This window comes from Ambystoma mexicanum, chromosome 1q, assembly GCF_040938575.1.
Source record: "Ambystoma mexicanum isolate Mex_15411 chromosome 1q, UKY_AmexF1_1, whole genome shotgun sequence".
NCBI lineage: Eukaryota > Metazoa > Chordata > Amphibia > Caudata > Ambystomatidae > Ambystoma > Ambystoma mexicanum.
Window position 1 is genome coordinate 858914660 of NC_090922.1, and position 12787 is coordinate 858927446.

The window sequence follows — 12787 nt, forward strand, 5'->3', positions numbered from 1 at the left end:
GAATCACTAATTAGGTGCACGAGAAATGTGGACAGTTTAAAATTACAAATAGAGGCATGCTTTGGAGCCGTGCGTTCAAGACAATTTAAAATTACAAATAGAGGCACAATTTGAAGCCGTGCACTATTAGAGTCAAGGAGTGTACAGCAGGGGAGCGCATGGATAGGCACATGGAATGATACAGGAAAGCGATAGTCATGCCTGTTGTCAAAAAGAGGTAGACAATGGCGGCACGTGCAAAATGTTCCAGTGATTTAGCAGAGTCTCGTAGGGTGGCACATTGGGGTTGGCGAGATGGCGTGCGAGGTATCATTGAGGACGCAGTGTGTTTTGGAGTACCAGATAGAGGAGATATGCTGCGATGAGTGTCAGGTACTGGTCAAGTATAGTGGAGCACCCAGGCATAAGGCGAGGAGCTGACTAGAGAGTACTGATTGCACAGAGTGTCTTACCCAATAAGTATACATTCGGAGAGTCAGAGTTTCTGGTCCCACGGCCCAGACAGGTTCAGGACAGGAGCCTTTTGTGGCACCTTCTGCGCGGATCAGCTGCACCTGTCAGTTTGCTGTGATTGGTTTAGGCGAACTCAGAGAAACCAATCAGCAAAAGGAGGCTGATGCTTGTGAGGAAGTAACAGCCTTGTGTGATAAGGCGGCGGCCATCTTAGATCTTTTTTTTTTTACAAGCCCTCGCGGCTTGATGCAACACGTAGAGCTGGTCGCTGATGTTGGCAGGGGGCACTTAAGCAATCTCAGCTCTGGCAAAATATATATGTATGATATGGAGCTGCTGGTGGATTAGCAGGGTGAGGTACGAGGGACAGCTGCTGGGTATGCTGTGCCCGCAGGCTTACCTCGCAGATTGGAACCAGTCCATGGCAAGTAGCGTGTCGCTCCTGCACACGCTGAGATTAGGAGCTCCTGCTCCACATCGCAACACGAACGAGAATACAGGCTCAGGACAGGAGCCTTTTGCGGTGCCTTCTGCGCGGATGGGCTGCGCCTGTCGTTACGCTGTGAATGGTTTAGGCAAACTCAGAAACCAATCAGCAAAAGGAAGCTGATGCTTGTGAGGAAGTAACAGCCTTGTGTGATAAGGTGGCGGCCATCATAGAAGATTTTTTTTTGTTGCCTACCTTTCGTGTAAGAGTCTAAAAAGGGAGCCTCTAGCAGTGAGCAATAGTGATCACCATACTGGCATAACAAGCAAATGGAAAGCCCACTCTTTCTTGACTCCTGTTGGTATTCATTTGAGTTTTTGTTATGCAGTGGTGGTTGTGTAATTACAGAGTACAAAACAGCAAATGGTGGTGAAGCAGCAAATAGTATTGTTCACAAATTTTCCACTGCAAGAAGAAAATGTTTCATCTTTCTTCTATATTTATAAAAGTGAAAATGTGTGGGTGGCTGGGTCTGTGGCAAAGCGTTGTTCCTTATACAATTCCACACTGTTACCCCGATCTGCACCAAATGCTGCATAGTTAACTTTTAGGACCCTCTGGACAATACAGGCTACATGACATTTGGACACTGCATCCCTTTCCCCGGATTCCAGCACCTTAACACATAGGCAACGAACTGCACCAAGCCAGGGTGAAGCAACAGTTGGGGAGAGAGTACAGTAGGTCCCAGTGTGCAGCAGCACACCAACTAATGCCTCCCCCAACGTCTGCTCTGGGGTATGTCAGCCAGCCACAAGCGCCCATTCTCAGTGCAGTTTACTTCAGAGTACAAGGCACATCAAGCGAGAAGCAAAACGGAACAGTGACCGACAGGATCATTGATTTTCAACAATTGATGAGCGTGTTGTCGTGTCGGTCAACAGAACCCATTCAGAGAACGGGTACTTTTTGCTAGTTATAAATGAATTGAATAATTGAAATAGTTCCTCTAAAAAGCACTGTTGTAATAAAACATTGAACATGAATCTCCACACAATGAATCTAGCAAATTAATTTCCATCATCAGTTTAGGTTTCGAATGGATTGGTAATAGGTCTACAGAGTTAGACAATTTCAAAAAGTCAGGCTATGCAAATGTATGTTAAACAAAAATATCATGTATAATGACATACATGAGATGTCATTTATAGTGACTATTTTAAATTAAAATAACAATTAAAGAAGCAATTGACTGTATTTACCTCATACAGCAGACAACCGAGAGACCAGATGTCAGATTTAAAGTTGTAACCATTTTCATGTATTCTTTCTGGAGACATGTAATAAGGTGTACCCACTAAAACAAGAGAAAGGCATACATGTACGTTTGTGAAAGTAATTTCTATAAAGTACAACAGAATTGAGAAGTATGTCATGAAAACAATCAAATATTTTCACAATATACAGTCTACATGTACTATTTGTTGTCAACATGTGTATACAACGAAAAAGCAATATTAAATATTTAAGAGAAACCAAAATGTATTTAATAAATTATTCCAAAACCATCATACTTATATTGGATATCAAAATATTTTAGCACAAATTCTAAACTAAATCAGAAAAAAAGTTTGCAAAGTAAACAGCAGGAGAGTAATGTTTCAATACATCAGTGAGCCGAGTGACTGAATGGTCACATTGATTTGACTATTTGTTCAATCACAAAACTATTGATTTTCCAAATTTGATGTGGTGACAGTTGCATAAGCGGGGTATATAAAAGACGAGTTGCTATTGAAATAATCCCGAGTAGCTTTAAACTATGTAGGTTTATAGGTTTCTTGTATAGCACATAAAACACTACAGGACATCTCAATAAGCTGGACAGTGAAAGGGAACTCTAAGAAAGGGAAGGGGTAGAAGGAAGGTTTGAGGCTAGATGAGAAATCAGGAAGGCAACAGTGAGAATTAAGTGGCTGAAAGAGTTTACTTAGGGATAACAGTGAGAAGAAACTAGGACAGACAGGACCCAGTCATGCAGTTCTCTCCCTCTTAAGCAAACAGTGTCTGCAGATAGGATAACCTTGTTCTTCGGCTCTCTCTCCTAGATGGATACATTTACTTGGAAGGCTATTGTTATAGCTGGAGGTAGAGAACAGCCAGACGCATAACCCATCATCTCCCCAGGCAGCTAGGGCATGTGGCAGGACAGAGGCATCAGGGTTCAAAAAAGTACACACTCCCAAGGGTCAGATTGTAACTCTGTCATAGTCAATGGCCGCCAGGCTTAGCTTCCTTAATTCAAGGGATGACTTTAAGATGCTTGGGTGACAGCACTGTAAAGGCTCCATTAGACACAAGGGTGTGTTAGAGGGAGTTGGTTGCATTTAAGTGTTAAAGATGCACAAAGAATGCAGATATCAGTCAATTTTGCTCCCGGATTAGGCAATTGGGGGGCAGAAAAGGAAGAGTTACTGAGCCAGACATGTTTTACTGGAAAACAAAGCATGTGGTAGGGGCTTGGCTTTAACAGATTATCAAGGCATCAAAATCCATGCAAGTGATCCTCCTTTGAATGGTCAATCCAATATGTTCCACTCATTGTTTCATTCAAATATTACAAGTTTCCTGTTGTGACCCGCCAAAATAATCCCGAGAGTCCCGAGGAGTGCAGTCTGCTGCAGTTCAGTGGACCCCTTTTGCTTTGAAGGTGCTCTTTCCATTACAATCACTTTGGCAGCAGCACGTCGCATTGAAACCCGACTTCAGCGCACAGCGCGTGAACAGTGCTGAGGAGTGCAATCTGCTGCAGTCCCCTGAAGGCTCCGGAGGTGAGAAGGTGAGTTTCCTATTACACATCAGCATCGAAAACCTGCAGGTGGTAAGCTTGAGTGACCGATTCTGTAATAGGTCTTCATCATATGATCTCTGTAGCAAAGGTGTAGCTGCTCCAGCCCGTCTGAGCTTGGTTACCCTGGCTGCTCCTAGTCCAAAGACTCTTGAAACCCATGAAACTATTATGGAGCAAAACCTCTCCAAATAGCACCAAGGGTTACAGCCTTGACCCAAAATCGCCATCACCTCGGTTAATCCTCTCACAGAAAAACATTAAAACAACGCTGACACCTTCATATGTGAACATTACGGCTTTCTACAGGAAAGAAACAAGGAGCAGCACAAGACGGCAACACCAGCACGCATGCACCACCTAATGACATTTCTGTTTTACTTAACGAAATTCCAGATGTAGAAATAATTGAGCATTGTAAACTTGGATCCCTTCGAGGGTTCACTCAATATTGGAAAATAATGTGATTTTACCAGCGGCAATTAATTCCCAGAAAGATGTAGTTAAATCGCTGGTAGATGTCATTAGCATGGCCTCCAACGGATCGGCCTCTCGTTAGAACCACCTACAAAATTCAAAAACCATTATGTCACCTACAAGAAGAAGGAAATATCTCCTCCGTACCGTCCTCTACATCTCTGCTCTCTCCAGCCTGAGACTTTAAACACCACTTCCCCAGTCAGGGCAACAATCATATCAGCCCTGAATCTATATAAATAAAAATGTAAATGTCCGTTTGTTCAAAATATTAAATCTCTGAAAGTTCTGCACTGATTGCTTTGAAATTTTAACACAACGTTGCATTCGAATACGCATGTGTTTTCGTATACCTACCATACATAGATGTCACACCTGTGACAGGTAAAAACATGTTTTTTTCTGAAAAACAGCACCATCTGGTGAACGTAAAAGCAACAATACTATACTAAATATTTCACGATTCCATTTCAATGTTTCCGATTCAGAATGGCTCAAATACGTGCCGAGGAAGCAGCAGAGCGAAGTGCAGCCAGACTTCAGGATGCACGGTTGTGAGAATGGCGATCGCGTTCTGCAGGCTGAGAGTGGCTAAAAGATGTTAACGAGAAACAGCAGATCAGCGTCAAACACGATTTCGTGCTCAGCAATCACACGGTTACAATCGCCTTGCATTCCGGTACAACTCTGCTGATGTTTATAGTTTGAGCCGGCATGTTTTCATCGGGACTATGACTGAAGTGTGTCCTTATTGCAAGGCTCTGAAATTAAATGGAGAAAAAAAGGAATGTGTTGCACCGCTGGGAAAATTAAACTGCCTCAACTTGGAGAACCGCCAGAGCCATTAAAACTTTGCTTGCCGATGGAACAACAAAAAATATTGTGAAATTAAACATATTAGAAACGTGCGCTTTCTCTTTTCTTTCTTTTCCATTTAACCAGACTGAGCCACAGCAACACTTGGCCGGGGACAGCTAGTTTTATATAAACGTCCCTAGTAAAGCTATATGAAAAAATCAACATAAGCTTAAATTAGCAACGCTCAATGATTGTGCAATCTAATGCTAAACTGGTATTTATTGAGGGATTCATCACTGCTCAGAAAAGGGCAGAGTTGCTGAGTTTGCCGATAAGAGATACGGAAACTTGTTTGACTTTACTGCCAAGACAAAAGTCAGTGATTTTATGTGAATGGGTAGAATGGATTCAACATGACCGAGTACAATTACAAGACCGTGTGTTAAGAGATAAAACAGCCAATGACAAGGACAAGGGAGAGGTGCCCTCACTGACAATCGTCAAGGTAACCGAAATAATTCAACAGGACTTGAACAAACATAAAGAGGAAGGCTCATTTAATTACTCTATTATCAAAGGAGAACAAAAAAGCCCAAAAAAGTGGGACAGGTCCAAAAACCAAGAAATCTAAAAACAAGAAACAGGAAAACAAGAATGTTAACCTGGGATCCTGTAACTTCCTGAGGAATCTAAAACCGTTGACAAAAGAGCCAGAAAACCAAAGTAAGCCCACTGACAAAAAAATAAAGAGCAAATGAGGCAAATAACTCAGTCCCATAATGGTTCCAAAGAAGCCACTGTTAGCTTAGGCATGGCAAAGGACTGGGGGTTACAAGCAGCTCACTGTCTCATCTCCCAGGGCCCAACAATCCCCCCCCAGTATACAAATGGAGGACTCATAACAGACAGGGATCATAACGGACATTCGAAAAGTCCCAGAAGCACTGCTCCCAAGCCCGTGTCAGGCTATTTTGTTTCATTTCAAAGTCATAACATGGGCCCTTCCCCAAAAAACCTGAGAGTTTGCCTGGTTGGATGATTGAGGTAGTATCACATATAGACGGCACCTACAGATATTGTTTTATTGGTCCTCACATGTCAAGAGGCTGGCCTGCCCCTTGCCCAAGAAACAACCCATTACATTGTTGCAGGGTCACAGGATTACCATTGGCCCTTGCCCTCTGCCTTCCATCCCTGGATTTCGGTTCCCTGATTGGCTGTAGCTTGTCTCTCCAGGGCTGGGGCCCAGCTCTGTTTTCAGCAATCTGTGCATCTTGTCAAGGTGATGAGAAGGACTATGTGTTTCCAATGTAACTGGTGATACTACCATTTCTGCCTGTTAAGTGACCTCAGCGTTGCAACATTGTTAATGATTGCATTTTTCACTTCATGTCTGTGTTGCTGAGAACTGTACGTCTTCCCACCACAGGTGAATTAACATTGTCTAGCTAAGCTGCACCATGTGATTGAGGACCGTGAAATCCAGCTCTCTGGTATGCAATTCATGAGGATTTATTCTGTTCTTCTGCAGATGGCAACATGTCTCTTGGCTTTGGAATGTGCGGTTTGTCTCTGACCTTGGCTGCAAGCCCTGGCCTGCTGTTCTGTGCAGCCTAGTTCTGCTTTTCCTCGTCTCTTGTCCTGTGACCTGTGGCCTCATGTAACCTCATTATAGTTCTACTAGGATTTCTGCAGATCTATAGCGTGCCATGTTTTACCTTGGTTAATCGTATTTGGAACTTCCAGGCTCCTTACAGGGATCCTGTAGTTCCATAGGGTTAGTTGCTATAAGCATTTGCAAGCTTGCTCTGCATCTCTTCCTTTGCCTTGCATTCAGCATTTCTGCACTTGGCTACTGAGAAAAATAATAAAAGCTTTTGACAGTATGTATATAGTATCTGTCCTTTATCTACAGAGCTGTGTAAGCATGTTCTTCCTGTGTGCACGTGTATGTTCGTGCATGGCTGCGAGTTTACTTCGTGATTAATGTGGCTATGTCGTGGTGTCAATAATGACATCAGCACAATGGTCATCCATCTAGGCATTTGGGTCCATGACCAGTGTTGAGGCACCTGTGTCCAGTAATACATTCACTGGATAAGGTTTGAATGTTGTCTAAGAGGGTATCTGTCCGCAGATGTGGATGTCACTGGCCCTACTGTGGGCTGTCTAAATAGTGAGTTGCTTTGTGTGTTCTTAACTCTTCGGGTTGTCATGTTCCTGGGGGTGAGGCGGGAATTCCAGGGACCCTCTCTTCAGTCCCCCCTCTGGTTGACTTGTTGACCAAACCACCATGCTTCATCACCATTGCTTTTGGTAGCCATATCTTTGTTACTCCTCCAAGATATCAATAGTAATTTGCATTGTCATGGAAACTTCATATCATATAACTGCAGTCCCCTTCCGGGTTGCAAGATCCTCATTTCGCCCAGAATCTGTTGTTGTCAATGGGATTGTCAAATGTTATAATCTCAGTCGGGAACAGTGGAACAGTGGACACTCCTTTATCTTTGCCCTCAGGTTATTTGTTTCTTCCACTATCTTGTCCTATGTTTCGTCAATGTTTTTATCCACTAGCACTTTCATCCTTATTTTCTCAGTAGTTTTGCGACATTGTGTAATACACGTCTTAATCATACACAGTCCTACCACTACTAATATTAGTGCCCCTAGTAATACTTTCAGTCCGTTCACCAGCCATGTTGGCATCCATGACATTATGTATGACAACCAGCTCTGTTTTTTTCCTGTTCCTTTAGCTTCCTCCTACAATTTGACGTGCATTTTCAATAATCTTGTCACTGCTTCAGTCAGTGTGCCATTCTCTCAGTTATTTGTGGGCACAAACGTGCAACAAGAACTCTTGATCTTGGTGCAAACTCTGGGTCTGGATTGTCTGATTGCGAACGTTACGTTCGCAGATGTACTGCCCGCAATGTAACTGCTCGCACCCCGTTTTGACTGTTAATTAAAAACAGGGGCCCAAGCAATTTTTGTCCCTCGCCACCCATGTTAAGGATGCGGGGGACACCTCCAAACCCCCAACATACCAAAAATGGGGAGCAGGAGACACCTCCTCAGCCTCTGCTCCTCGTGCAGTATTTTCGGCCGCGACCAAAATGTTAACACCCAAATTGCACAAAACGTCCATCCGGTTACCCAAAGTCCTCTTTCCCTTGCTGTGAGAAGGTCTAGAACATATCTGTTCTGGAGAGCCATCAACCATACTGCTCATCGCGTTGAAGCCATTTACTGTTGAGTTTATTGTCTGCATCAGCTCCCATCTGGTTATCTGAAATCATTTTGCGTTTGTGTACGTTTGCACAGCTAGAACTACTGTCGTGAAAAACATTTCTGATCTACTGAATAGCCAGTGTTCAGGTGGCACATCGTCAAGTGATACTTCTGATGCTGGTCCAGCTTCATTATCCACCCATGTCAGTAACTTGGTGCTCGCATGCCATTCCTTCAGGTACTTGTCATTTTCTCCTTGTACTGTGTTTACCAGTGCTTGTACTAGGGTGTGTGCCTTGCTACTTCCTACTCCCGCCTTCTATCCTTCAGCTGTGTATACCTGGCCATACACAAGCATTTGTGGTCTTTCCTACTATCCTGGTTAGCCTCCTATTTCCTTGACCACCCCTCTTTGAGCATGGTAATTTTTTCAGGGTTATTGTTTTTGTCCCTCCTTTCTGTGGGCTGTCAGTTATGTATTGTATGGCCTGGTCTAGTTTCCAGTAATTGTTCATCATGTCAAGAGTCTTTATACAACTGTCTTCATGGGGAAATGTTGCCTTGGACATTTATCTTAATGTTGCCGTTTCCCCTTGCAATCTTCCTGGTTCCATGTGTTAAAATCGCAGCGAAAAGGACCGGTTAAAAAAAAAAAAAAATTATAAATCTGAAAAAAGGCAGTTTTGCTGCAACCCCGGACTACCGCTCCCCTTAAATAGTATAATGGGGACACCTTTACCAGGTCAACTAACCACAGTATTTTTGACGTGATTTATTTTACAGACGTTTTTGCCACGATTTTATTACTGGACACCATCTTCCTTGGGTTGTAACTATGGATAAGTACATAATGAATTGGGCTCTTGCTGCTGCTATTTCATTTGATTTACATGTTCTGGAGGCACTCATAGCATAGGGGATTAGTGAGCAGAAATAGCAGCTCTCCCCAGTGGTTTGTTTACCTACTTTGGTCATGTGTTTGTACCACATGTTAGATACTCAAGCAGTATCAGTGAGATATAGTTTCAGCCCTCCCATGCCTGTATCAGCACTGCACTTAACTCTCCTTACTGGGCCTACAGTGCTTCTCTGTCCACCTGACATGCTCGTTCCACCTGCTAAAGTTGGGTTAATGTTAGTAGAGGATACAGTGGTATTGCTAGCTACAAGGGATAGTCGCCAGAAAATGAAAGCAAAAACACCACTTGGAAATAAGAGACAAGACAAAATGAGCACTTTTTAAATAAACGTTTCCTTGATTTATGCTGCTTGGATGCTGGGGCAGCTTGAAGATATCAGTTGCCAACCTAAAATGCGCAAAACAAGCATTATTGGGTTAATACTGTATTAGATCAAGGCCGCGAACGAAGTAATCTGCCATATCGAGAAGGAATAGCAGTTCCCACACAGCTTTTATTCTAGGGTCTCGAAGTACTGCAAGTACTGAGGTATTTCCCCTTTCAAGCTATGGATAAACTTGCGCCAGATATGCTATGAAGACACGGAAATACACATTGGGATGACTTATCTGTGTGGTGTTGGATCTCTTAACAAATTGGCCTAGGAAAGTTTCCAGATGAGGATCAGGGGGAATCATGTAACAAATACAATAAAAACAGTTGCCCTTTCACAATGAATGTTTGCGGAAAGAGCAATAACAAACACATAGTGCACTCTGGATGTGTAGAAGTCCTTGACCTATCCCTCCTGCCCGTAAGAATGTAACCATTAGGTGTCCTCTGCGGTGCTGTGTTGATTCCAGGTTGTCGTTTTTCTCTTCTGTTTGAGGATCATTGACCCTGTAGATGTTGGTGCTAGGAGAGTCCACCGCTTTGTAGGACTTGATGTCCCAAGGTGGTACCAAGTGTTCTTCCTATCAAGTTTGACAGCTTGCTCAGTTATCAGTTCAACAATGTGCGGTACTGTGAACCGCGGGGCATCCATTTTCTGGAGAAATAATGTAAAAGTACTTGGTCCTCTGGATATAAAGGTGCTGTTTAAGTATGTCCTCATTGGTTTCAGTGCTGGTGCTCTTTTTCCGGCTTCAGGCCTCTCCTGCTGTCTTTGCAGCTCGCGAGAAATAAAAGCGGCACTAGCGATCAACAAGGTTGTATACTCAAACATTTCCTAACCCAACACAGATGTATTTTCAGTTTCAGTGTATTTGATTGATCTAGTGGGAGGAGCCAGGAGAAGTCGTAATCACCGTCTTGTCACCACCTCATGTGGGGTTAAATGGTGGTCAGACCCAGACTTTTTGTGCAGTGCAAACAAGGCTAAGGGAAGGCAATGGAGCCAATTTTTGTTCAGAGTCCTTTTAGTTTTGGCTATAGTCTCCTTAAGCAAGCCATTGAGGCGCTCACATATCCCGTTTGCTTGCGGGTGTTAAACACAAGTGAATTTGTGTGGGATTCCTAACAAGGTTGTGATGTGCTGCAACATCAAATTGGCGAAGTGAGGGCCGTTGTCAGACCACAGGACCTTACACACACACACCATGGTGGGAATATCTCCTGGACCAGGAATTTTGCGCCCCAAGGCCTTCAGAATGGGAACAAGGACCAGGCTCAATCCAATAGAAAAATTGACACACAAACACTATTCTGCAGCAGTAACCTTGGCAAACTTGGATCATGTCGACATAGTCGACGTGCAAGTGTTGTAATGGATGCACTGGGTGAGGTATGGCTCCTCTCACTACCCTTAATACTTTAACAATTAGTCATGAATTCAGGCATGTGTTCTGCCAAGTTAGGACAGAACCATGTTTCTCCAATATAAGCAGCAAGCACTTCCTTCCCTCTAGGGGTCAGATGAACAAGTTACTTACCTTATCTGGTAACGTTCTTTCGATGGGATGTTCCTCCAACGTATTCCACATCTATGATAGGTAATGACCACAGCTGTGCATTGTTCCTCGAGGACCTCCGTCGAGGGTCGAAGTCACCTGATGTTATATGTAGGACGCATGGCGCCCGTAGCCTCAGTTATAGTTTTTTCCCCAGAATGCGTGGCACCAATCTCCTGCCAGTATGACTGCAGAAAGCCTTGCGGAAATGTAAGCTGCTATCGCACAAGAAATTCTGTAGAGGGGCAGGCTGAGAGGGTGCGATGTGGAATACGTCGGAGGAACATCCCATCGAAAGAACGTTACCAGATGAGGGAAGTAACTTGTTCTTCGAGGGGATTATGTCCTCCAACGTATTCCACATCTATGACAGACTCCCAAAGCAGTACCAACGTATAGAGGTGGGAAAATAATTTACAATTTTAGAATGCCCAATGAAATGGCTGAATAGAGGACTGCCTTACCAAAGGACAAATCCTGCCCCTGGATGGAGTCTAAGGAATAGTGTCTCACAAAAGTATGGAGAGAGGCCCATGTGGCTGCTTTGCAAATATTGCGAATCGGAACACCCCTCTGTAGAGCAGTGGAGGCAGCCACACCCCAAGTAGAGTGAGCCCGTAAGCCTACTGGAGGGTCCTTTCCCGTCAAACGGTAACGCTCCGAGATCGTCAAAATGAACCATCTAGACAAGGTCTGTTTGGAAACAGCCTGACCCAAGCACCTTCCAGCATAACCAACAAAGAGCTGATCATCCTCTCTGACCCGGGACATCCGTGAGAGATAGAAACTCAAAGCTCTCCTAGGATCCAACCTATGGCGCCTCTCCTCTCCCTTACGAGGATGTGGAGGAGGATAAAACGCTGGAAGAGTTACCTTCTGGCTCAAATGGAATACCGACACAACCTTTGGAAGAAAAGAAGGCCGCACCCGCAGGACAACCCTGTCCTTATGGAACACAGTAAAGGGTGGCTTGGCGGAAAGTGCCTGCATCTCACTCGCTCTGCGTGTGGAAGTAACCGCAACAAAAAAATACAGTTTTAAAGGACAACAGTCACAATGGACAAGAATGTAAGGGCTCAAACGGAGCTCCCATTAGGAACTTTAAAACCAAATTCAAATCCCATCCCGGCACCTGGAAAGGCGACGGTGTAAACACATTAGTTAGCCCTTTTAGAAACGGAGAAATCAAAGGGATCTTAAAATAATAACATTCCACAGACGAGCGCTTAAATATGGACAGCGCTGCCAGGTAACCCTTAATGGTACCCACTTGCAGGCCCTTGTGGGCTAAAGAAAGCAAAAAAGACAAAACCAAAGGAATGGAACATTGGAAAGGATCCACATTCTGTACCCTGCACCAGTCACAGTACTTTCTCTAACGACAACGGTACAGGGATTTCGTTGCGGGCCTTCTGGCCGAAAGCAACACCTCCATCACATATTCGGGGAAGCCCCAATCCTTATACCTCAACCTTTCGGATACCAAGCATGAAGGCTGAGAGACTTGACCTCTGGATGGAGAACCCGACCCCCCTCCCGTGAGAGCAGATCATCTCGGTAGGGAAGACGGCGTGGAGGGCAGATGGACATATCTAGAAGGTCCGGGCACCACGCTCTCCTGGCCCATGCCGGAGCAATGAGGATCATCCGGGAACCAAACCTCCATAACCTCTGCAACACTTGTGGAATGACGAGGACTGGA

The 12787-nt window shown here is 44.2% G+C and overlaps 1 protein-coding gene across 1 annotated transcript in view; it reads right to left on the reverse strand.

The window, feature by feature from the left end:
• NEK7 (NIMA related kinase 7) overlaps positions 1 to 12787 on the reverse strand; it is a 1199876-nt gene that overhangs the window by 384766 nt on the left and 802323 nt on the right. Inside the window, exon 8 of the mRNA XM_069641506.1 lies at positions 2143 to 2237. Coding sequence (XP_069497607.1) covers positions 2143 to 2237 — 95 coding nt within the window. The remainder of the gene's footprint in view (positions 1 to 2142; positions 2238 to 12787) is intronic.